The sequence below is a fragment of the Martes martes genome, assembly GCF_963455335.1.
Source record: "Martes martes genome assembly, chromosome: 8".
Classification (NCBI taxonomy): domain Eukaryota; kingdom Metazoa; phylum Chordata; class Mammalia; order Carnivora; family Mustelidae; genus Martes; species Martes martes.
Window position 1 is genome coordinate 101,487,403 of NC_137895.1, and position 26,059 is coordinate 101,513,461.

The 26,059-nt window shown below is 51.5% G+C and overlaps 1 protein-coding gene across 1 annotated transcript in view; it reads left to right on the forward strand.

Annotated features, from left to right (window-relative positions):
* The window catches only part of VWF (von Willebrand factor), a gene marked incomplete at its 5' end in the record, with an annotated part of 133,092 nt that overhangs the window by 40,320 nt on the left and 66,713 nt on the right, over positions 1 to 26,059 (forward strand). Inside the window, 8 exons of the mRNA XM_080812067.1 lie at positions 4,218 to 4,354; positions 4,799 to 4,937; positions 5,614 to 5,714; positions 9,455 to 9,650; positions 10,307 to 10,522; positions 14,099 to 14,339; positions 20,233 to 20,327; positions 24,081 to 24,241. Of these exons, the coding sequence (XP_080668193.1) occupies positions 4,218 to 4,354; positions 4,799 to 4,937; positions 5,614 to 5,714; positions 9,455 to 9,650; positions 10,307 to 10,522; positions 14,099 to 14,339; positions 20,233 to 20,327; positions 24,081 to 24,241 (1,286 nt within the window). The remainder of the gene's footprint in view (positions 1 to 4,217; positions 4,355 to 4,798; positions 4,938 to 5,613; positions 5,715 to 9,454; positions 9,651 to 10,306; positions 10,523 to 14,098; positions 14,340 to 20,232; positions 20,328 to 24,080; positions 24,242 to 26,059) is intronic.

The window sequence follows — 26,059 nt, forward strand, 5'->3', positions numbered from 1 at the left end:
TAAATCTTCAAAAAAAAGAAAAGAAAAAGGAAGGGGGAGGCACGCCTGGGTGGCTCAGTTGGCTGAGCATCTGATTCTTGATTATGCTCTCAGGATTGTAAGATGGAGCCCCACATCGGGGTCTGCGCTCAGTGGGGAGTCTGCTTGAGATAAGTCTCTTCTCTCCGCTGCCCCTCTCCCCACTCTCTCTTTCAGATAAATAAATAAATCTTAAAAAAAAAAAAAAAAAAGGAAGAAGCCAGGGCTCGTCTCCACTCAGTCTCCGTATCCGGACTCAGTGGTATCTCAGCCCCTTGGCACGGGGCCCACGTGTGCCCAGGCTCAGGGTGACCCAGGCTTGGCCTTCACCAAGTCGGGCCTGTGAGAAACCGCAGGAGCTGGTCCGTGGGGGAGTGCTGGGTGGTGTGGAGTGCTCTGGGCCCTGAAGCCAGGCGCAAGGCCCACGAGCAAATCCCTGTCTGAGGACCTTGGGCCTTGGGTGAGTTTTTCTCGTGCTTTGCTTTCCTCAGCTGTGAACTGGGGCTGGTGATGACCGCCTCATGGAAAGAGTGCATGAGACGCACCCACGGAGCACTTGGAAGTGCACCTTGTGCATTTGGGGGACAGGTGATGTTATTGTCAGTCTAGAGGCAGGCTTTGGGGGAAACTTCCACTGGGGGAGTCTGTGTTGCTTTGCGAAAGGCTGGCATTTCTGGAGGCCGTGTGGCAAAGGATAGAAGCAGACCGGCTGAGCAGAGAAGCCCCAGGGAGGTCTCAGGTACTGCGGATAAAAGGGTTTCTTTTAGACAAGGTCATGCGTTCCCATCGGGGGAGAGGGTTCTTTCCAATTTTTTCATGAGGGAAGGTCTTTTTTTTTTTTTTTTAAGATTTTATTTACTTATTTGACAGCAAGAGTGACAGAGCACAAGCAGGAAGAGAGGCAGGCAGAGGGAGAAGCAGACTCCCCACTAAGCAGGGAGCCCGATGTGGGGCTCAATCCCAGGACCCCAGGATCATGACCTGAGCTGAAGGCAGACGCTTAACCCACTGAGCCACCCAGGTGCCCCAATGAGGGAAGATCTTTATTCACATAGCAGATCTGCTTTAATTCCCGGCCGTTCTACTTTGAGGCTCTTTTAAGAATCACCTGTTCCTCACCGATTCACCAGACTGTCATTGCCCGCCTTCTCCGTCTGTCTGGGCGAGGCGGGGGTGGGGGAGGGGGCAGTCGTTGGTTGGAGGCTGCCCTTTGTGGCTTGAGCAGCTAGCTGACCAGGAATGTCCTGGCCATCCTGCTCCGGGCAGGGGACGGGTGAGAGACGGGTTCCAGCTCCCAGGGCCATCCGAGGGCCCAGCAGCTTCCCCATCTGTGTTGTTAGGTTTCCTGCGCTCACAGCTCCGTTCCTCAGTGGTACCAAGGCGATAAGCTAAATGTCGTATTTAGACTTTCGATTCCTGAGGAACTTCAGAGCACAAGTCAGTGGGGGTCGGAGCAGGAAATCAGATCGGGCGATTAGATTCAAGCTCTGGAAGTTCTGCTTTTGAATGTTTGTGCATTTTTCTTCTTGACCCCTCTTCTCCTAGGCCTCATCGGAGATAATGCAGGCCCACTTTCATACTCAGATAAGAGCCCTCCTGAGAAAACAGAGAAAGGTCAGGGGAAGAGTTCCCACCCATTTTATTGCCATGGGGTCAAGATGTTTGACACCAAGGTCCATATCACTCTGTTTGCAGGATCGTGGTGGATTCTGAGAAACAGCCCTTGCAGAAAGGCTTTCCTGTGACACCAGCCGATTTGGAATTTCAGCGCATTTACAATGGGCTGGGATGACCTTTGGCCCGACCTTTACTGCCTGCCATTAACAGTGATCCCTCACTCTTGCTTTCTTTGGAGCCAATGTCATGGGAGGACCTGAGCTGTCCTATTTACAGCACTTTTGACATGAAATGTGTGTGGTTTTTCCCCAAGCCAACCAATGCTTTTACTTTCTGGCCAACTGGGTGTCCTACAATTCAATCCTGACACTAATGACTGGAATCAGTGCAGACCCTGCAGGTTAGGGGCTCTGCCCCACAGGATGCCCCACTTCAGGTGCTGAGCCCAAGTACTGGGCTCTCAGGGTACCTACTTCTGTCGGATTGATTACAAGTTGGGGATTCCCACAATGCCTTCCTCATGTCCAATAATTTGCTAGAATGGTCCCCAGACTCAGGCACTTTATTTACTATTATTGGCTTATTATAAAGGATACAAATCAACAACCAGGTGAAGAGGTGCACAGGGCAAAGCCTAGAAGGATCCTGAGCACGGGAGCTCCTCTCCCGGTGGAACTGGGATTAGCCACCTCCTGTGCGTGGATGCATTCACTGACCCAGAAGCTTTCCAGATCCTCTTGTTTAGGGATTTTCAGGGAGGTTTTACGCAGATGTGATCCATCAGTAATCCCTAGCCTCTCTCCGGTCCCTGGAGGCTGGAGGGTGGGACTGAAAGTTCCGACTCTTTCATTTTGCCTGGGTCTTTCTGGTGACCAGCTCCCATCCTGAAGCTGTCTAGGGGCCCACCAAGGGTGGTTTCAGTAGAACAACGGCTGCTCCCATCACCCAGGATGTTCCAAGGGCTTTAGGAGCTCTGTGTCAGGAAACAGGGATAAAGACCAAACGTATATTTCTTTTTATCGCAGAGGGTGATGCTGAAAATGATCTGGGGCCTCCCTGATTTTTAATTTCTTCTGGGCTGAGTGTGACTTCCTGACCCATGTCGTTTTGGGAGGGGTCAGCTGCCCTGGGGACCAGTCAGAGGACACTCACAGTGACCTGAGGCTACTCTCCCCTAGCCCTGCCTTCCAATACAGACCGAAGGCAGGACCACACCCAGATCCAAAATTGTGCCTGCCATGCCTTTCAGTGCAAACATGGGCCTGAGGCGGCAGGTGGTGGGGACCTGCTGAGCATGTATTCGCCAGGTGGGCAGCTCCAACGGCCCGACTGTGCGACAGAGCCCAAGAGCAGCCCCTGGGGGTGGGCCAAGGTGGGACTGGCTCTAAGACCATCTTAGGGGGAACTTTAGGTTTCGCCGGGATTAGTGCTCTGGAGAATAGGTGTCTGCAGTTTGGAGGCCAAGGGTGACTGGGTGGGAAGGAGGGCCCCCTACTTTATGGGATGGCCATGGTGGGTGTCTGTATTTCTCTAAAGAGTAGAAGGCACAAATGAGAGAGGAAATACATAGAAGGAGATTGGGAAGGGATCCAGATGCCCACTTCAGCCTCAATGGGCCCATTGTGGGTCCTGGGGACGGGATTGCCCCGAGCTGGGTCAGGGCGCGTAGGGGATCACTGGAGACTTCGACAGAGGGCCCCCCCACCGCGCAGATACTCTGTGGGATGTGTGACCTCTGGTCTGAGGTGACTTGGGCCAGCCGCATGTCGGGGCTGTGGTCTGGGGGAGGACAGAGCGGGGCTCAGGTGGAGGGTGAGCCGAGGGCTCTGCGTGGCAGGGTGACCAAGGGGAGTCCTCGTCCCCACCCACAGATGTGTCAGCCTGAGCTAGGGAGCTGGCTGGGGCAGTGGTGAGATCATGGGCAGATGGCCTCCTGGCCCCCCATTGGCCCCAACTGAAGTCACTACATGGACTTGCCCATGAGGAGGCCTTAGAGCCGCCCCTCGGCTGAGGGGCAAGGATGGTGCCCTGGCTGCTGCCCTGCTGAGCCTGGAGAATGCCCGCCTCACCCCTCCTCCATCCTCCGCCTGGGCTGACCTTTCTGCCTGCTTGCCTCAGGGGACTCTCCAGGGTGGGGCCGTGCCCCAGAGCCCCCCACAAGGCCGGTACCAAGAAAGGCCCGTCCTGGGACCAAGAGGCGCTTGATCCCCGCAGAGCCAGACCCTGTGATGTGGCTGTGGGGAAGGTCGGTGAGCCACAGTGAACCAAGAGCTCAAGCAGAGGGCTCCAGGCCGGGCTCCACTGCAGACTGCATATGGCTCTGTCACTGCCCTTGGTTGTCCCTTCCAGAAAGTGAGCCATTGACCTGAAGATCCAGCGCTGACCTCTCACTGTTTGAGGACTGGGACCTGAGTTCGAGTCCTCCCGTAGAACTCATTTTCAGACCGATGTGGGGAGAGAACGTCTGTGGAGTTCCACGAGAGGGGCCCGGTTTGCTCATGCAGGCCTCCTTTGTCCCCCTCCCCCACCCCGCGAGGGGTCTCCCCTTCCTGTTCTCACTTCTTCCCTCTGTGTCCCTCCAGGGGAGTGTCTCGTCACAGGACAATCCCACTTCAAGAGCTTTGACAACAGGTACTTCACCTTCAGTGGGGTCTGCCAGTACCTACTGGCCCAGGACTGCCAGGACCACACCTTCTCTGTTGTCATCGAGACTGTGCAGGTGAGCTGGGCTGCTGTCCTGCAGGAGGCAGTGATGGAAGGGGAGGGGCAGGTGGCTGTGGTACACGCTATCCCTCTTTTCTCCAGGAACTGGAGCAAGGAGGGCAAATCTAGAGGGCACATGGCTCCCCCTGAGGACTGAAGTCCCAGATTTGCTTTGGAACCATAGGCCCAAGCAACAGGAAGATAGGCAGAGGCTAGGAGGATGGGAAAGGGTGTGGGGAGCTGCAGGGAGTGGGGCAGTGGTGAGCGCTGGGCTCAGGGCCTTGTCCCGCCACACCTCCAGGGGACCTACTCACAGAGACCATTCTGTGACAATGGAATTGTCTCTCAGAAGGCCGGAGGCTGCCTGGGGTTGTGCTCTTTCCCTGAGTAAATGGGTCCCAGGCTGGGGTGTCGGACAGGGGGTTTGTGGTGACATCACTCTGTGTGGCCCTCTTGGCAGTGTGCTGATGACCCCGATGCTGTCTGCACCCGCTCAGTCACTGTTCGCCTGCCCCAATGGCACAACAGCCTTGTGAAGCTGAAGCACGGGGGAGGCGTGTCCGTGGATGGCCAGGATGTCCAGATCCCTCTCCTGCAAGGTGTGTTCTGTCCTCCTCCACCAGGCCGGGGCCTGGTCCGCTCACTCCTCAGCCATGCTCCCTGCCCACCTCTTCGGTGAGGAAGGCCATCTGTGGAGGGGTGGGTATCCTCAGCAGGCATCCTTGCAAGCAAGGAAGGCTTCCTGGAGGGGGAGGATAAGTTGAGGAAGCTGTTGTTAGTGGTGTGTGTCTCCCTCTCACATCCCTTCTTCCAGGGTAAAAGGTATGTCTCGTCTTCAGTGAGAAGTGCTGTATGCAGCTCTGCACACTCATGGCACAGTCTAGAAGAGGGTGCAAGGGCAGAAGCGCCTGTGGGGAAGGCAGGGGGTGTGGAGGTGGGGTGTCAGGGATTCAATGGGAGGAAGAGCTGCCTCAGCGGAGGATGCAGGAACCTCTGTCGCCCTCTTGTGGCAGTAGAGCGAATGGCAGGCTGCCACTGGGATACTGGGGCACCTTTCTCTGGAATTCCATGTGTACCAGGTTCGTCCTGCTTATCTTTCCTCCTGAGAACCCCTTCAACCTCATGGACATCTCCATCTGTCCCCAACTCCTTGATGTCATTGTTACAGTCCTTTGTGAGACACTCCGTCTCTCTCCACGATACATCTGTCTCTCACTACCCAGCCCTCTCCCCATCTTGGCTGAAGGGCTAAATCCTGTCCCTGCCCGGTTCCAGGTGACCTCCGCATCCAGCACACCGTGATGGCCTCCGTGCGCCTCAGCTACGGGGAGGACCTGCAGATGGACTGGGATGGCCGGGGCAAGCTGCTGGTGATGGTAGGTGCCCTCCCGGACTCGGCCGCCTTGCAGCCGGGACCTTACAAAGTCCCTCTTGTGCTCTGGGAGAGTGGCTTTCTGTGGTGGGAGAATTCCTCTCTCCCCAGGCCCTACGCCCCCAGAGGGAGGAACAGGCCTCTTTTGTTTATGAGAGACTGGTGTTTGTTGTTTGGATGCCCCTTGTTTGCCCTGGGGGTTCTCACTTCTGGGGCTCTGGCTCCCCAGGGGTCCCCAGACTGGGTGGGCTCCTGAGGGGCTAAGAGATAGCATTTTGGAGCGCAGCTTCCTGGCTGTGACAAATGGGAGCCGGAGGCATCTCCCTGTGGAGGTACCCACAGTGGGCAGAAAGGAAAATGGCCACTGAGACCCTATGTTGTGCTCCCCAGGGGTGCAGACCATCCTGGCCCTGAAGGGTTGCGCTGGGAACTGCCAGCTCTCTCATCCCTTCCCTGGGCCTTTGCAATCTGGGGGGGCCACTCCCCTTGGTCTCTGTGGTCGCAGAGGCACATTTGGGTAGCAATCCATATATATCACAGGGCTTCCTTATACATTGTTTCCTCCGGAAATTTCCTGAAGTAGTGGGGCAGTATGGTTTTCACTGCTCTTTTTATGAATGAAGCGACTCAGGCTCAGGTGAGCAGGGAGAGGTGCCCAGCACCGCACACGAGGCTGGGGCAGAGCTGGTCAGCCCTCAAGACAGTGTCCTTCCTCCTGGACCGGTGCTTCTCGTTGTTTGGTCATCACATGCCTTTGTACTCTTATAAATTACTGAAGACCCCAAGATCTTTTGCGAAGGGTATAGCTGTCAATATTTACCACACTAGAAATTAAATCAGAGGCTTAAAATATGTATTTATGAATTCACTTAAAAATTACAATAATCATATATGGCATACCTGAAACCAATATGATAATGTATGTTAATAACACTTCAATTAAAAAAACCCAAACAAAAAATAACAATAATAAAACCACTCCATGTTAATATAAACAATATATTTTTTAAAAAATAATCCTGTTTTCCAAAACAAAAATAAGTTGTGAGAAGAATACCATTGTTTTACATTTCTGCCAATTTCTTTAATGGCTGTCTTAATAGAAGACAGCTGGAGTCACAGATATACTTCTGCATTCAATCTTTTGCAACATTATGTGTCATGTAGCCTCTGGAAAATTCCACTGCACACTTGTAAGAGAATGAGAGGGGAAAAGCCAAATAACGTCTTTGGATGATTCGGAAAATAGTTTTGGCCTCATGGACACCTTGCAAGTCCTCGGGGATCCCTCACCCCCAACTCCAACAGATCCCCAAGGCCACACTTGGAGAACTGCTGCCCTAGATCATTCCTTGGATCCCTGGAGAGTCCCTTCTGATGCACGGGGGTCCTGTGGGGCACAGGGCCCTTGGTATAATCCTGGCAGGGGCATTAGGGCATTCCTGATGAGATCTTGGTTTCCTCATGATACCATATTCTTTCCCTTGTCTTAGAGTCCTGGAGAAAGTTCCATATTAATGACTTTCTTTTCTTTTCTAAAAAAATAAACCTTATGACCACAGATCATAGAGCAGGAAGATCTTGGAGAACATCTTGTCAGCCGCTCATTTGCAATTAGAAATAAAATCCCTTTCTGGAGCCAGAAAGAACTCACCCTGGGTCTCGTGGTCATTGGTGACAGAGCGAGGACCAGAAAACTCAGGTCTACTGACCCCCTCACCTCCTGTACCCTGGTCTTCAGGGACGGTGCCCCCCTACCCTGCCAATGGCCATCCCACCTTCTCCACAATTTCCCACTTCCTGGAAAAGGTGCTCTTGATCTGAGCACTGAGCCTACCCTTGAGTCAAGCCAAAGGGACTGAGGGAATGGATGACGCTATTGTCTTAGTGGGGGGTGGGGGGTAGGACAGGAGGCCTGGGGTGACCAGAGGGACTTTGGGGGGGCATGAAGGCACTCAGTCTGGGAATGAAGGGGGGGGCGAGGGTGCTGTGGCATGGGTGGTGGAGTGAAGATACCACTGATTTAGCTGCTCAGCTCGGGCCTGGCCTTGACCGCTAGCGTGATGTTTCAGCCTGTGTCCTAGGGAGAGCCTCGTTCACTCATGAACTCAGCCATTTGTTCAATCATTGACTCAACAACAGCATCTTGTGAGTGTGCAAAGTCACATTCGAGAGGCCGAGGTTGCAACAGTGAGACCAAACAGACAAGAAACCCTGTCCTGCTTCTTTTATGTTCCCCTCAGGGGAGCCAGACAAGAAACCAAACCAAGCAGCAAATTATATCATATATTAGAAGGTGATAAATCCGGAGGAGATAAATAAAGCAGCAAGAAGGACAGAAAGTATCAGGGTCAGAGGATTTACATTTTAAATAGGGAGGGCAGGGCAGGTCTCCAAGCCTAGAGTGGCAACACTTAAAATTTGTAAAGCAAACAAGGAAGCATCACTCTATTCTCTTTCTTTTAATGCTATTTCCTTGGGTACATTTTATGTGGGTCTGGAACCTCGCACTAGATTGTTCATCCTGCATCCTGTGAAGTTGTAGCTAGAAGCTGGAAGGGGCTTCTAGAGATGACCATACGGGACCCAGTCCTACCGCGTGATGGTTTCATCCCAGGAAGGCTGTCTGGCCATGTTAATTACCTGCAAAGTAGGAGTCAGGACTCCGGGGTCCCGGCCCTGGCTCTGTCTTTGGATCAGGGCCCTCTTACTAGAAACTGGTGGAAGCCCCCCCTTGTAAAGTGTGAAAGGCAGTTTTGACTCTCCAAGTTGTCCGTGAGTGTGCACTTTGGGTTCAGAAGGATGGAGAACAAACCGTTTGCTGGTGGCCTAGAGGTTTGCCCCCAGAACCATCCTGGTCACCCACAGTAGACTGCCCCTGAGTCCTTGCTGACCCTCGCTTCTCTGATCACAGGCCCTAGAGTCCTCCTTGGCTCATGGTCTTTTCTCTCCAATGACACCCAGTGGCTGAGTCGAATCCAGACGGGCAAGTGTTGTTCTTTGTCACCAAATGTGAGCTCTGAGACTACTTGGACCACAAGGGACCTGCTTCCCCCACATGTGTGACCGATATAAGTGTTCCATAAAGGGCTCTTTGCACTTGGTTCTCCTGGGTGGCAGGGCCCAGTGGCAGGAGCATCTCCTCTGATAGGCACAGAGCATGCTGCTGGATGGGGAACTGACCCAGCTACTGGTCCTAGCTCTGCCACCGCCTCTGTGACCTTAGGCCAGTTACTTTCGCTCTCCTGGACTGTCTCTCCATCTTATTTTATTTTATTTTATTTTATTTATTTATTTGAGAGAGAGAGATGACAAGTAGGCAGAGAGGCAGGCAGAGAGAGGGGGAAGCAGGCTCCCCACTGAGCAGAAAGCCCGATGCGGGGCTCGATCCCAGGACCCTGAGATCATGACCTGGGCCGAAGGCAGAGGCTTAACCCACTGAGCCACCCAGGCGCCCCTGTCTCTCCATCTTCAAATGACTAGATGATCTCTGAAGTCCCTTCTGGCCTGGCTGCTCTCTGACTCTAATGATTTAAGAGTGGGATGTTGCTGGTGGTAAGCTTACACCCCATTTGGCTCCCCCCCCCCACCTCTACAGCCTCACGCTTCCTCTGCAGTTTATTAAATTCATATTTATTTTTCACCCGGGGAGCGTTTTTTTGATGAAAACCATCTCATTAGCCGACGGGAAGCTGTGGCTGCCTTGGCAGCCGCGGCTCCAAAGGGGTGTGCGTCTCCCCACAGCTGTCCCCAGTCTACGCCGGGAAGACGTGTGGCCTGTGCGGGAATTACAATGGCAACAGGGGTGACGACTTCGTGACGCCCGCAGGCCTGGCGGAGCCCCTGGTGGAAGACTTCGGGAACGCCTGGAAATTGCACGGGGACTGCGAAGACCTGCAGAAGCAGCACAGCGATCCATGCAGCCTCAACCCGCGCCTGAGTACGCAAGCCCCCGCGGGGGACACCGGGGACCTTGCAGAGCCCCGAGGTCTCCCGGCTTCCAGTGCCTTCCACGGCACGGTGCACCCACTTTAGGGTACAGGGGCACTTTGCTTTTACCATCAGCATTTGATGATCTCCATCTGGATTGTTTATTCTTCCAAGTCCCTTGACTGTGCAACCCCTCACCAGCCCCCCCCCTTCCCCCCTCGTGAGCCTAACCCTGGGAAAGAAGAGAACAGTCCATGCTTCCTGTCCCTGGACCTTCTCTCAGTCTGTTGGCGCAGCAGCCACACAGATCCAGAATTAAATTATCGGAAGATAAATGCTCTGGGGTGGCCATTTGCAGATTTATCTGTGGCAACATTTCAGGCCTGCATTAATTTCCCCCTCTTACCCTGCCCATCCTGGAACTTTCTCCCTTCTGTCAGTGGGCGTGTGCTCTGCAAATGCAGTTCGTTATGTATTTAAGCCAAATGTAATTAGGAAAGTTTATTGGCTGCAGAAGAAAAATCACAGTGATTTCCAGAGGGATGTGAGGTTGTTTTGTGGGGAGAGCTGCCAAGGGAGGAGCCGGTGGGGGGATTTCAGAGCCCGACGGGTCCTGGCCCTCTGGGGGCTGCCGCCAAACCCGTGCCGCTCTCTCTCCCGCCACAGCCAGGTTTGCAGAGGAGGCGTGCGCCCTGCTGACATCCTCCAAGTTCCAGGCCTGCCACCGTGCTGTGGGCCCTCAGCCCTACGTGCAGAACTGCCGCTACGACGTGTGCTCCTGCTCTGATGGTAGAGACTGCCTCTGCAGTGCTGTGGCCAACTACGCCGCAGCCTGTGCCCGGAGAGGCGTGCACATCGCGTGGCGGGAGCCCAGCTTCTGTGGTGGGTGTCCTCCCTCCCCGCCAGTCCCCACACAACCCAGGCAAGCCCTCCTCGAGTGCCCTGCGCACAGCTGGTCCTTTTCTAGGCACCGTCTCTGCATTATTGCATTCAGAACTGGGCCCAAGGGTATTCAGCAAGCCTGGATCTAGAGAACTCTTCATTTGCAGCTGCTTTTTCCTTCCATCTCCAGCAAGATGCGGTGGTGGGGACTGGCTCTCCCACAGGATAGTGTTATTACTCTGGCCTGTCCTAGGAGCTCGAGCAGCATCCCCCTACCTGGAGGTCCAGAACCTTGGAGTCCCTGCCAAGCAGAAATTTCCTGTGGCTGCTGCCACCTAGAGTTCAATATGTGTATGGCCAGGTTGAGGAGAGAGTGGGTCCCAGATCCCAACGGGTCTCTGCATCCCGGAGGGTCTCACGAAGGCAGTGGGGGAACGCACATACCAATCCTTCCTTATAACTCCAGGCAAACCACCAATGGACTCCTGGCCCAAATCTCTAATAACACAGGCTGGCTGGCCCAGCATGTCAGGCAATGCCAGTGGTGTAACTAAAGCCTGAACCTTCTTCCCTCTTGAGACATAGGTGGGAACTGCCTCCCTGCTAGGTCACTATCACACTGAATAAAAGATAATTAGATTAAGGCAGGGGCAACCAAGGAAGACCTTCTGGAGGTGGTGTACTTGACCAGGCCTTAAAAAGATGCCATCTTGGCCGAAAAGAGCTGTTCCACTGTGGGACAGTAGTAGTGATTTGGGGAAACGGGGGGGATATTCTGAGAGGATGAGGTGTCATAAATATTCTGAATTTTAGAGTGATTTTTAGGATGTGCTTGGAGACAAAAATGTCCATGGTCTTGGCAGAAGCAGGAAAATAGAGGAGCTATGAGAAATGGTGAAAGGTCCTAATCTCATATCATGTATTTGAAAAGAAGCTTAGGTAGGGGGCTCTAGAAGTGTCTAGACCCTTCTAGAAGTGTTGGGGCCTACGTGCCATCTTATGTTTGGGGTCTAAGCAAGGTCATAAAAAAGAGGAGCAGAGGCAGAAGTAAGGACGAAAGGGACCATGTCTATGCAGGCATGCTGTTGTGCCTCCCTGTCCCTCTGGGCCTGGCACGACACAGAGTCATGGCCAGCAGCCAGAGGAGCAGACTCTGAGGCCTTCCTGGAACCAGCCCTTGACTTCCCTGCTCTCTGGCCCTGAACTCTTCGTCTCGCCCTCCACGCCATAGCTTCCGCCTTGGGGTTTGCTGTTTAGAAACTAGGCAGAGCAGTGAGGAGTAAATGGCATACTGTTCGTGCATATGCTTGTCTGCCATAAAATGGTTTGGTTGTCCACCAGCATTAGAAATTCTGTATTATCAGTGTGCCACAGCATCTGAAGGATTTCCTAATTTAGGACATTGTCCCAGAGGCTGAGAGCTTACCGACATATTCTGTAATCTTGAAAGAGCCATCGTCCTTCACCTCCATTGAGAACAGAACAGGAGGGAACAGGCTGAGATTTGGTTAGGGAGGCGAAAAATTTGAGGGGAGGTGGGAAGGAGTTTTCTGGATCTATGGGCTTACTTGGAGGTAAACCAGAGAAAAGGCTGGCCAGAGGGCCCGGGAGGCCTGAACCTAAGGAGGATGGGCATTTTCCTCCTGAAAAATGAACAGGGCTCCTTAAGCCACTAACTCCATCCTGAAGAAGGATGAAGAACCCACGTCCACTGGGGATGCTCAGGGAGCAAGGACCATTCACATAGCTTCTCTGGGATGCTGGGAAGAGATCTGGGAGAAGTACACACGTTTTTTTTCTTCTTCTTGTAACTGGACAAGAGCCCAGGCTCCCTGCAGGCAGGGACCAATTCTTACCATTTCTGTATCCGTGAGCCTAGCACGGCCCCAGTACACAGTGGACGCACAATACGCTTCTGTTACGCTGAGGTGCATACCACTTCTGGAGAAGAAGGCCAGAAGAGATATTTCACAGGGCTCTAAGCCAGCTCTTGGCTCCAAATGCTCCTTAATGGGTGAAACGTGACCTTATTATCATAGTGGACTGAAAGCAAGTTGCATCTTTATGACCCCACACGCCCCCTCTTAACCCACCCTGCTCTAAATATCCATCCACTGACCCAGCCTCTCTGCTGGTTCAGAGAAGAATCCACATCTAATATGGTGACAGAGCCCCCTCCCTTCTCAGCTACCCTCAAACCCCGAGCCCTGAGCATTTGCAGGAGGCGGAGGCCACAGAGGCTCCCCAGATGTTCCCACCCCCATGTCCGGGGCGCGTGGCCTGGTCTTCTTGTTACAGCTCCCGTGACACGTGCTGCCCGTAGGTTCCTACTGTAGAAGTGGATCCTAACAGAGAGGGCAAGGCTTCCAGTGGTCTCAAGAGTGTCCTCAGAGTGAGGCCCTCATTTCCTGGACAGCAGCTGGTGCACAGCGGGAGTGCCTGCAGAAGGGGCAAAGGGCTTCCCAAACACCCCAATAAAGAATTTCATCACTGGGCTGCTCCCAGGAGTGCATGCGGTGGCCAGATCCCAGGAGTTCCAGGCCTTTCTCGGCCTAGGCCTTTCTCTGGAATGCCCCTCCCTTAAGGAGCCTTCGGAGCTCAGGCTGCATTTCCCCAGTCATCGCAGTGATTAAGTAGCAGTGACCATGTGCCACGGGCCAGGCCTCTCGGACCTGGTTGGCTCACTCAGGCTTCACAACAAGCCAGGCAGGTATGAGTCCCTTCCAGCCAGGAAACTGCTCAAGGTCACGTAGTAACTAGTGGCAGAACTGGGTCTCAGACCCAGGAATTTGGGAGACAGAACCCATCTACTTCCCTGTGTTGCAATGCTTGGCCCCACGATCTCTTGGCTCTTGGTCGCTGTGCTGTCTTTCTGTGGGAGGCTGGGGAGAGTGAGGGCAGTGCGGAGGTGGGGCTGCCTGCCTTGCTGGTGCAGGTTCAAGAGCGGTTGGCTTTTTGCAGCTGTCCTCCAAAGCATGGCTCCTTAGGGGCAGTTTGCTTTTAGGGCATAATGGTGAAGAGTGTGAGCTTTTGGGTCACGGAGAACTGGGTTCAAATCCTGCCTCAGCTTCTTCCTGGGAGGCATGATCTTGACCAGTCACTCAGTTTATGTTGAGTTTTCTTCCATGTAGGACAGGGGCCATGAGATCTAGCTCAGTGAGAGGCGTAAAAGGCATAAAAGCTGTGTGAAGAGCAGGGTTACAGTAGGGGCTGAATTAATGATCTTTATCTGGAGAGAAATGCCCTTGCCCGGTGCTCCCAGTTCTTTTTAATAGTCACAGTATCAACATCCCCTCAATTTCTACACATCCCAGGCTTCAGGGCTTTGGAGACTGCTAAGGCGGGAGCCCTCGGGTTCAGCAAAGGGGAATCCATGATGCATCTGTTATTATCAGAGACATTTGTGAGTCTGAAAACGCAGTTTTGCTCAGAGTGGTAAAGGAAGGTGGTGATCGTATAGCTATACTTGGAGTCCCAGCTACAAGGGTGGCACCCCAAGTCCCAGAATCCCAGTCCTTGGCATCTGTGTGTTTCCATGTTTCCGCTGAGGCCTTCCTCCCCTCCCTTCTCTCCCAGCGCTGAGCTGCCCACCGGACCAGGTGTACCTGCAGTGTGGGACCCCGTGTAACATGACCTGCCGCTCCCTTTCTTACCCGGATGAGGACTGTGACGAGGTCTGCTTGGAAGGCTGCTTCTGCCCCCCAGGGCTGTACCTGGACGAGAGGGGAGACTGTGTGCCCAAGGCCCAGTGCCCCTGCTACTATGATGGCGAGATCTTTCAGCCGGAAGACATCTTCTCAGACCATCACACCATGTGGTAAGTACGAGCAGTGGGACCGCGGACCCCCAGAGTGGCAGAGCTCAGAAAGGACATGGTCCTCCAGGTCCTTCATTTCATGGATGGGAAACTGAGGCCCAGGAAGGGAAGGGACTCACCCAGAGTTGCACAGCTGGTCAGAAGCAAAGCTGGGATTCGCCCAGCTTGAAAGACTTCCTTACCTCGTGGGGACTTAGAACAGGCTACCAGCAAGACTGCTTCGGCTCCATCGCCAGCTCCTGTTTGCCTGCACTAGATCTCAGCTTCCCCTTTTGAGAACAGTAAGTGGGAGGACTCCCTGTCCCCTCCACTCCAGCCTCCTGGCAGGGTTTTCAGGCAGGGGCATTTGAGCCAGAGGGAGACCGACAGCGGCAGCTTTGCCTCCCTGGTGCATGGCATCTTAATCTGCTTCTTGCACTGCCTGAAAACTAGCTCCCACTGTATGCACTTCTTGTGGCCTTTTGCCCGGGGCCTCGGTCACAGTCAGTTTCAGCAGAGCCGTCAAGGCCATGAGAGAAACCGGTAACACAGCATTTGTTGGGCAAATGCTTCCTTGGCACGTGCTCTGCCCTGGGCACTGGAAGGTGAATAAGACACAGCATGGGCCCCGAGGAAGCTGACAGTCTAGTAGAGGAACGAATGTACATGTCCTGATTCTGGAATATTCTGTCATGAAAGGGGAGAGCATAGTGTGAGGGGCCCTAAGGCATCCATCCCCAGCTTCAGCGATGATCAGCACTTTGCCAATCTTATTTATGTATCCCCACCTCTCCTTTTTGGCTGGAATAAAGAAAATCTCAGCTCTTACATCATTTCATCTGAAAATGTTTAAGTCTGTGTTTCTAACAGATAAGCACTTTAAAAAAAAGTGACTGTAATATCATTATTAAGCTAAGTGTTAACAATAATTCCTGATAACACCTAATGTTCCACCCGTGTCCACTTTTTCCTGTCCATCTCCAAATGTCTTTTTATGTAGAATTGGTATGTTCAAATCAAAATCCAAACAAGGTCTGGACATTGCACTTGGTAATGAAGCTAACTTAGCTGAACTTACAGTCGTTCCCGATCTCCTGTGCCCGAGGAAGGTTTTTTACTCTCAGAGTACAGCAGTGGCTGTCGTCGGAGTTGGATTTCAGCACAATATGGTCTATTTCCCCTTGGGACCATGATCTCCCCAAGAGTAGAGACCATATCTTGGGCCCTGATCCCCAGCACCCAATACACTTCTGGTAGAAAATAGATACGATCAGTGTTTCTTGAGATGAAAGAACATTGTGTTTGGTAGACTTGCCATTTTGGAGACATAAAAAATCTCTACTTATTCAGGAAAGAGCTGATTGCTTCCAGTTGGAGAAGACTCAGTGTAAGAGGTAGCTTTGGGTTTGAGGAGGATTCTAACAGTGGGCATGCGGTGGGCCCATGGGATGAGGGCTTTGGGGTGGGCCCATGCCCAGGGACTGAAACCCACAAAGAGTCCTCACCCATCACCAAGGTAAGTCCTCTGTCAGAGGGAGGAGAAGCTTGGAGGGATGTTGAGGGACTTTGAAAGGTAGGGTGAGGACTTGAGCAGTAGGCAGTGAGGACCTCAGAGGTGTAGAACAGAGAGCAGATAGCATCAGAGTGTTCTGGAGAGGCATGAAGGCATGAAGGCAGGGAGATCCGCTGTGGGAAGAAGTGGACAAATCTGGTCAAAAGGTGTTAAGGCCCTGGGCCAATACCAGTCGTGGAAAGGGAGCAAGGTGACAGACACCAGAGACCCTGGGAAGTAAACAGACTGGGGGCATGTGTGGGGAGATGAGATTTGCTGAAGATGACCCTGGGACTCTGAAATGGAATGCCAAGAAGACCAGAAGGGAGGACAGGAAGAGCAAGAGGCTCCTCGTTGGTGGAGGAAAGATAACGTGTTTGGTCTTAGCCCAGATGAATGAGTTACTGAGAAGGCATGTTGGTGAGTGAATGAAAACAGTCACAGGGATGATGGGTGTGCGTGGAACTTGAGTCTGGACAAGATTGGTGTGAAGGTAGGGGGGATAGCCATGGGAGTAGTGAGGTTCATGGAGGGCATGGGCCAAGGAGCAGGAAAGGGGACTGAGTCCAGAGCTTGTGGGGGTGTTTAGAGAACCAGGGGAGGAGAAGGAGGACCCCATGAGAGAGGCCAAAGGATAAAGGCCAGCAAAAAGGCATAACTAGGGCAGAGCCCTGTTGTGGAAGTGAAGGGACCAGGGGAGTAAGAACATCTGTCGGGTTGAACATTGGGCCTTCGCCCAGTGGTCGTTTTACTGCAGTTGTCCGGCTGTGATTTTTAGGGTGTTTCTCTCTGGGACCTGAAAACAATGTTGTTAGGAGTCAAGCGTTGATTTTTAGCAAAGAATTTGAGGCTTAGAGAGATTATTGCTTTCCCAAATCATTTAGTGAGTGACAGAACCCAGGGACTCTTGAACTTTTCATATTACATGGAGAGTATGCAGCTGGATTTGGCGATCAGAAGGTCATGGTGGCCCCCATGTTGCAGTAGCGTGGTGAGGAAAGCAGCCGGAGGGTAGGAGGCTGGGGTGACTTGGAGAGCAGCTAGTGTCCCTGGTCATTTTACCATATTGGAGGCACAGGGAAGGTGGGAGATGAGGTAGAGTGGGCCCTGGGTGAATAGGGCTCGGCGGGGGAATAGCCCTGGCTTCAGGCTGTCTTTGGGATTTGCACATCTGACCTCTCCATGATATGGAAACCTCCTCTTTCTGGTCTCCCCTTCAGGCACCAGGTCTGAAAGCTAGTGGCTGTTCTCTCTCCTCTTCATTTAGAAAACTGGGTTTTCCGGAGAGTTGGCACCAACGGGAACTCAGGGCCTGTTTGTGGCTCTTTATATTTACTCTTTAGACGATCATGAGTCCCATGGACGTGTGCTGGGGGCACCTACAACAGGTGGTAGGAAGGGCAAACACCTTTGGCTAGCGTGTGTCTTCAGGCCATTTGGCTGGTCATTGAACAGGCTTCCCGGTAGAGTGCTTGTCCTCTTGCAAGCCAAGATCTGGGACAGGAGTTGATTGTAAACCCTCCTGCAAGGTTTTTCTTTTCTGCTTTCTAAAAATAAAATCAAGCTTTTGTTTTTAAAGATTTATTTATTTATTTATTTGAGAGAGAGAAAGAGAGCAGGAGCAGGGAGGAGGGAGAGGGAGAAGCAGACTCCCCACTGAGCAAGGAGCCCAATGTGGGGCTTGATCCCAGGATGCTGGGACCATGACTTGAGCTGAAGGCAGATACTTTCTGTGTGAGCCACCCAGATGCCCCAAAATTAAGCTTTTGGGTCACGTCCAAATGACAGACCAGACATTTGGGGGAGGATATCCGTAAATGAGGTATTAGTTAAAAACCAGAGGGTACAGTTTCTGTAGGTGCCCAGGGCGGGAAGGGCTGATTCTCTTGCTCATTCAATTCAATTTTGATTAAACAGCAGGCACATTAAAAATGTTTAAAATCATTACAGTCAGAGAAATACAATTAATATAGTGAGTGTTACTCATATCTATTAGAGTAGAAAAACTGGAAATCTGGATAATGCCAAGTATTGGCAGGACTGTGGAATATGGGACCCCCGATCTGCTACGGGGAGGACATACACTGGTTCAGAGAACCCAGTAGCTTTCCAAAACCTCAAGCTGATTATGTCACTCCTCTGCTTGGAATTCTTTTTTTTTTTTTTTTTAAGATTTTTTTAAGAAAGGGAACACAAGGAGGGGAGTAGGAGAGAGAGAGAAGCAGGCTTCCAACTGAGCAGAGAGCCCAACGTGGGGCTCGATCCCAGGAGTCTGGGATCATGACCCAGGCTGAAGACAGAAGCTTAACAACAATCTTAATAGTTTCCTTTCAGGAGGCCTTAGGATAGAGACCAAATCCTCAAGACGGTCTCCCAGGGCCCATGCACTTTGACCCCTCCCAACTCCTCCCCTCTCCAGCCTCCTGGCCTTCCTTAATCTGGAAGGTGCGTTGCTCCCTTCAAGTGCAAGGTCAGCTGTCCCTGGGAGAGCTGTTGGCACAGTTTATGCAAATTAGATATCCACCCTTGAGATCCCCACAGTTCCGTTCTGGGGCATGTATACTAAAGAAATTCTCACACAGGCTCGTAAGAGCACATGTATGAAGATGTTAATCACATCTTTGTTTGCTGTGGCAAGGAGCAGGTGACAATCTACATCTATCCATGGGAGGGTACATATGTAAAATGTAGTGGATGCAAACGATAGAGGGCCAGGCAGCCTTAGAAGGAACATGGCAAGTAGGTATGTATTAGCAGGGTGAATTTTTTTTTTTTTTTGGAGAGAGAGAGAGCGGGGGAGGGGCAGAGGAAGAGGGAGAGAGAGCATCTTAAAGCAGGTTCCATGCTCAGCACAGAGCCCAACACGGGGCACCATCTCACAACCCTGAGATCACGACCTGAGTTGAAATCAAGAGTCAGACGCTCAATCGATGGAGCCCCCCAGGCTCCCTGGCAGGGTTGACTCTTAAACACATGGTGCTAAAGAAAACAGCCAAACAGTGTGATATACGAGATAACACCGCTTATGTAAATTAAACATACACGCATGTGAAATAAACACACTTCATGAGAATACATTCAGGCATATATACATTAAACAGAATAAGATTGTATTAGTTTTCTTTATCTATGGCTGCATAAAACAATGAACCCCAAATATAACAGCTGAAAACAATGAACATGTATAAATCTCTAAGTTTCTCGGGTCAGCACTGCCGGAGCAGCTTGGCTGGGTGGTTCTGCTTGGGTTGGCTCCTAAGCCTGGAATCATCTGGAGCCTCAAAGGGAGCTGGAGCCTCCAGCCCCAGCTCATTCACACAGCTCTCGGCAGAAGGCTTCTGTTCCTTGCCCCGTGGACCTCTCCACTGGGTGGCTTGTGAACTGGTTTCCCCAGAGTGAGTGATCCAAGAGAGGGCACCAAGAGAGAAGCCATCGTCTTTCATCATCTAATCTTAGGTGACACATGGTATGTCACCGTTGCCACATCCTGTTGGTCACATGGACCAACCTTGGTGCAACAGAGATGACACAAGAGGAAGGGCAGGCGGGGTTCCAAGCACATGGGGCCAGGCATGCCATCTTAGGGATTTGGTCTGTATGCATCAGTTCAGAGTTCTGCCTTGTCTGGGTGAGAAGTGGTGGTGGCTCAAGAAGTCGGTCTGAGTGCCAGTTTTGGAGACGAAGTCCAAGGGCCGGGTGATGGCCAGTTATGGGGGTGGGGAGAAGGTGGTGGCAGGGCTGACCCCTCGTTTGCTGGTTTGTGAATGTGGATGGATGGTGGTATCATACAATGAATTCAAGCTATGGAGGACGACTGGCTTTGGTTGGGGCGGGGAGGATCATGAGGTCAGTTTTGGACATACTGAGTTTGAAGTCTTTGAGACGCCAAGATGGCAATCCTGTAAGTGCTTCAATGTATGGATCTCGGGTTCAAGGTGGGAGATCCCAGCTGCTGATGTGAGTGTGCGAGTCATCTCTGCCCTAGAAGCTGAGGGTGTAGATGACAGCACGGGGTGAGAAGAGAGAGCCAAGCGGGGAGCCAGCGGCGGGGGGTGGGGAGGCGAGCCTAAAGGAGCAACCAGGAAGGTAAGAGGAAACCAGGAGGGATTTTTTCTTTTTCTAGAAGAACGGAATAGTCACAGTGATGAATAATGTTAAAAGGGATCAGGTAAGGAAAGAACTGAAGACATTCCATTCGGATTGGTAACACAGAGGCCGCTGGGAGCCTCAGCAGACTGTGTTTCCGATGAGTTAGGAGACTGCCCGAGTTGGAGGGGTTAGAGGGTACATGGGAGGCGAGGAAAAGGAGCTGGCCAGGGTCTCCGCTCTTGCAAAGCTGGGCTCCGACATTCCTGTCTGCAGCTACTGTGAGGATGGCTTCATGCACTGTACAACGAGTGGAACCCCAGGAAGCCTGCTGTCCGACACCGTGCTCAGCAATCCCCTGTCTCACCGCAGTGAGTACTGGGCTCTCCATCTCCCCGCTGGGCTGCTCTGTCCCACGTGTGCGTGCATTCGGGCGTGGGTCAGGACTGACACAATGTTTGTGTCTGTATAACTGACTCTCAGGCCTTGACGTGCCTTTGCATGTGTATATCCAGGTTATTGAGCCAAGGAGGAATTTTAGGGGAAAAGATTGAGTTCTCTGCAAGGTGGATTCAGTGGGACTTCTGTTTTGCCCATGGTGACCTTAACCTAGAGGGCCGCTATAAGTTGGTCACCTTGATTATAGTGAAGACTACCCTCCTTCCTTGGCTTCCTTTTGCCCACAGACATGCTGACAAGGATATCTGTCTGTCTGTCTGTCTATCTATCCAATCATTTTAATTTTTTTTTTAAAGATTTATTTGACAGAGAGAGAGATCACAAGTAGGCAGAGAGGCAGGCAGAGAGAGGGGGGAAGCAGGCTCCCCGCAGAGCAGAGAGCCCGATGCGGGGCTCGATCCCAGGATCCCGGGATCATGACCCGAGCCAAAGGCAGAGGCCCAAGCTACCGAGCCCCCCAGGCGCCCCATTTTAATTCATTTTTATTCATCATGATAAGTGCACTCATTAATCCCCATCCTCCCCCCACTGTCCCCACCACCTCCTCTCTGGTAACCAGCGCTTTCTCTATAGTTCAGAGTCTGTTTCTGAGTTTCTATTTCTCTCTCTTTTTTTTCCCTCTGCTACTTTGTTTCTTAAAATCTACATATGAGTGACATTATTTGGTGTTTGTCTTTCTCTGACTGATTTTCCAAAGCATTAATACTCTCTAGCTCCATCCATGTTGCTGCAAATGGCCACATTTCATTCTTTTTATGACTGAATAATATTCCATTGTATATCTATACACCATGTCTTCTTTATCCATTTGTCTATGGGTGGATGCTTGGGCTGCTTCCATAGTGAGGTTACTGTAAATAATGCTACAGTAAACACAGGGGTGCAGGTATCTTTTTGAAGTAGTGTTTTTATTGTCATTGGGTAAATATCAAGTAGTCAAATTATTGGAATTATTGGTAATTCTATTTTTAATTTTTTTGAGGAAACTTACGCTATTTTCTAGAGTGCCTGTACCATCTTTCATTCCCACTAACAGTGTAAGAGGGTTCCCCTTTCTCCACATCGTCTCCAACACTTGTTTCTTGTGTTGTTGATTTTAGCCATTCTGACAGGTGTGAGGTGGTATCTCATTGTAGTTTTGACATTTCCCTGATGATGATTGATGTTGAACATTTTTTCATGTGTGTGTTGGTCACTGGATGTCTTCGTTGAAGAAATGTCTGTTCATGTCATCTGCCCATGTTTTAATTGGATTATTTGTTTTGGGGGTGTCAAGTTGCGTAAGTTCTTTATATATTTTGGATACTAATCCTTCATCAGCTGTGTCGTTTGCAAATATCTTTTCCCATTCAGTAGGTTGCCTTTTAATTTTGTCAATTGTTTCCTGCACTGTGCAGAAGCTTTTTATTTTGATATAGTCCCAATAGTTCATTTTAACTTTTGTTTCTCTTGTCTCAGGAGACATATCTAGAAGAAAGTTCCTATAGCCAGTGTCAGAGAGATTACCGCTGCTTCTCTTTTCAAGGATGTTTATGGTTTCAGTTCTCACATTTAAGTCTTTAATGACTAGGATGTCTGTTTAGAAAGCTTTTCAGATGGATTTGAAGGCAGGGATCTTGGACCCTTTGTTCTCAGTTTGAAGGTCCTCATACTTGGTACGCAGTTTAAGGACAAGGCACAGAAGGGAGAAGGGGTTGGCCCGGCACTGGTGGGACCATATTCACATTATGGTTCAGGGAGAACTAATTGGCTTCTAAATGGATCTTTGCTTAGAAAGGACTGACCCAGTAGAGGGAGAGGAATGACTTTAGGCAGATACATGCGCTATTTTCAATGTCCAGCTTGACCAGCTCTCTCTGCCTTTCCCTTCCTCAAGACCCCATCTCTCCAAGTGACCGGGTGTGTGCTCTGCCTTTGCTCTCCAGTTCGCCCTGGGTGAGAAGTCAGGCTGCCCCGTGTGACTGCTTGGGGAGCATCTCTCAGCCTGGAGCTGGGGCAAGATCCCAAGCACGTGGGCAACTCAGAAGTTGAAATAAGAACTCGTGACCTTGTCTTTTTCTGTTCAGGCTGCCTTAGCAAAATACCACAGACTAGGTGGTTTAAGTGTGAGAAATACAGATTTCTGTCTTTGTCTTATAAATGTACTTCTCACAGTTATAGAGGCTGGAAGTCCAAGGTCAGGTGCTAGCAAGGTCCCGGTGAGGGTTGCAGATTTCTCGTGTCCTTATAGGGTGGAGAGGGCTGGGGAGCTTGGTGGGCTCTCTTCATCAGGGCATGAATCCCACCCGTGAGGGCTCTACCCTCATGGCGCTGTCACTTCCCAAAGGGCTCACTTCCTAGCACCACTACCTCTAGGATCAACACATGGATTTCGGGGGGCGGCAAGACATTCAGTCCGTAAGAGACCTGAGGGTCACTAAGTCCTGCCCCGCTCTCCGGCAGTGGCTTGTGTCCCCACCCTCTTGGCTTTTTTCTATCCTATAGTCCCTGGAAGGTGCCTTTTTTTTTTTTTTTTTTTAATAAGTCAGGAAGCTCCTAGAATTTTGTGCAATTTGGAAGGCCCACCTAATCTTTTAGGGTTTCAGTTTCCTAACAAAGTTTCTGTGTAACAATAAGGCTGGAACTTGTCCACAGGAGATAGTAAGTGCTCTATATAGTTAGATATAAATGCTGTGAGACACACGCAGGTTTTTAAAAGGAAAGTGCTATAGCAACCCTCCTGTCATCATTTATTCAATCGGCCCGTGATAGGTGCCCACGGTCAGGAGATATGATACATCCATGTACAAAGGAGACAAAACCCCTTCCTTTGGGCTGTCTGGGCGGCTGTCAGTTAAGCATCTGCCTTTGGCTCAGATCATGATCCATGGTCCTGGGATCAAGCATTGCTGAGCAAGGAGCCTGCTGCTCTCTCTCCCTTAGCCTGCCACTCCCCTTGCTTGTGCTCTCTCTCTCTCTCTCTCTCTCTCAAATAAATAAGTGAAGTCTTTTGAAAAAACCCCTTGCTTTCATGGAACATATATGCTGGTATTCTGGGGGTGGGTGGGTGTGTGGGCAATCAACAAATAAGTTCATAGTATATCACAGGGTGGCATTGGAGATGATCATACGGAGGATGACAAAGCCAGGAGGGCAGGGAGGAGTGTGGAGGGACAGAGTGTATCAAATTCAAACAGAGCAACTGGGGTGGCCAGTGGCCGGGCAGAGGATGGCACGGAAACAAAGTCCCTCTTAAAGATTTTGTGGCTAAATTAGTTGTGACAATTTTATGAGTGGTCCAGCGGGCCCACAAAGGTTCCTTTTTAGCACCCAAATGCAGGTCCTTTAGAGCGTGGGTCTGGACATTTCCACAGTGCATCCTGATTTAATGCTTGAACATGATGCGGTGGGTTCAAGGGGAACGAGGAGTGGGCTGATACAGGGATGCGGAGGGCAGGAGAGATGCCTTCCACGTAGGCGAAGGTCAGGGGCTCAGAGGAGTAGATGGGGTGGCCCTCCAGTCTCACCGGGGGAGCCTGGCTCAGGGCAAGGCCTGTGGGAGCACCTGATCCCAGGGAGTGGGCGGCTGGGTCTCTGGACACAAGTGTGTGTGTGTGTGTGGGGGGGGACCAAGGACAGTATGGAAGGGAGATCCATTGACTCTTTTGCTTTCTTCTACTTCCAAGGTAAAAGGAGCCTGTCCTGCCGGCCTCCCATGGTCACGTTGGTGTGCCCCGCTGATAACCCGAGGGCTGAAGGGCTCGAGTGTGCCAAAACCTGCCAGAACTATGACCTGCAGTGCATGAGCTCGGGCTGTGTCTCTGGCTGCCTCTGCCCGCCGGGCATGGTAAGCCACCGGAGCCGCCTCGAGCTGTGGAGGGTGGGAAGCCTTGCATTTTCCTGCAGGCTAAGCATGGGCCAGGTGGCTCTGGAGCAGAGAGAGGAAGAAACAGGAGCGAAGCAAGAATGGTAACGGGGGTGGAGGCTGCGACTGGGGTAGGGGTGGGGGACAGTCTTCTGTGGCTGACTCAGCCGCCAGAGCCGGGAAGGGAGATGGTGGGGAAGTGTCTGGAGTCCATCCTGACAAGATCCGACAAAAACACAGGAATTCCGTGCACAGAGGTGCTGCAGGAAGCAAAGTGAGTATTTCCAGAAAATACTTATGTGTGGAAACTGGCATTTCCCCTGAAATTTTCCCAAGGGCTGCTGCATTCCCCGAATGAAGAGGAGAGGGCACACATATATTTGCATATCATTTGCATATATGTGTAGAACTTTCTGTTGCAAGAGGTGATGTTAATGTTGCTGCCCCTTCACCAGCAAGGACTGACCCCAGTCCCTTCCCCTCATTGAGCCTGGTTTTCCTCACCTGGGAAATGAGTTATGAGGTCTTGGCCAGCTCTTAATAGACACACAGCCTGCGGCCAGCAGTTCCCAGTATGCCTTGCATGGTCCAAGGTCTGCTGATTTGCCTCCACCCGGTTCTAGACGGCTGCTGGCGGCAGGGGTCTGAGTGTGCCCAAGATCCTTGCCTTCCTCCCAAGTCTGATTGTGGGTCAGTTTTGTACACATACATTATGGTCAGTGGTTCCCCTACCCACGGTGGAGGTTACCCACTGTCCACTGGGGTCCAGAAGCAGGTGCCTGCAGTAGCCTAACGCCGTGTCTCAGTGCCTGTACCATCCCCCTCACTTCATCTCACCATGAAGGCATTTTATTATCTCACATCATCACCAGAAGGAGAAGGGTGAGTGGGTACAGTAAGATGCTTAGAACACATTCGTATCACTCTTCCTATGGTGTAGTGTTATAACTTTTATTTTTAGTTATTGCTGCTAATCTCTTCCTGTGTCTGATTCACAAATTAAACTTTATCATAGGTATGTGTGTATAGGGAAAAAACCAGTATATATGGGGCTTGGTCCTATCTGTGATTTTTAGCATCTACTGGAGGGTCTTGAAATGTATTCCTGTGGATAAGGTGGGGGGGAATGCATACATAGGTTATTCTTGTCACCCTGAAGGATGTAACTTCTGGGTTTTTCTCTTTCAAAAGCCTCATGTCTCCTGGCTTTCCCTGACTCTGATTCCCCTGTACCCAAAGTAAGTAGTGTAGGGCTGGGGCAGGTGTTGGAGAGGCCAAATGGGAGGGGGCAGGATGGCTATCCTATATGACTGCACAGAGTGTGAGTGATGCCTAGCCCTTGGCTTGAGGGGTGAGGTCCTGGGCCCTGGGAGCTGCCAGTATCCTGTGGAGGGAACTGGGACCCATCACTGGTGGCCCTCAGGCAGGCTGTGCATTGGGGGTGCACAGGGTACGTGACTGATCTCCTTTCCCTCCAGCTGTCCTCCAAGACAGAGAGAAGCTGTTCGCTCTGCGTAGGGTGTTCCCCTCTGCCTTAGCCCTTGATGATTTTGAACTGTCTTTTCTAATGGGGGAGCTAGAGATTGGTCTGGGAGCACCCCTGACCTAGAAGGTCTTCTTTGCAGGAGGTGGCTATTCAAGGAGGCTAAATAAGGAGGGGAGCCTCAGAGCTGCCCCTGCATTGCTCTTTTTATCCCAAGGGCCTCTTATTTGACTGTCCCTTCACTGTACCTGGAGGAGAAATTCTCCAGACATCAGAGAAGCCTCTGGGGGTGCCTGGGTGGCTCAGTGGGTTAAGCC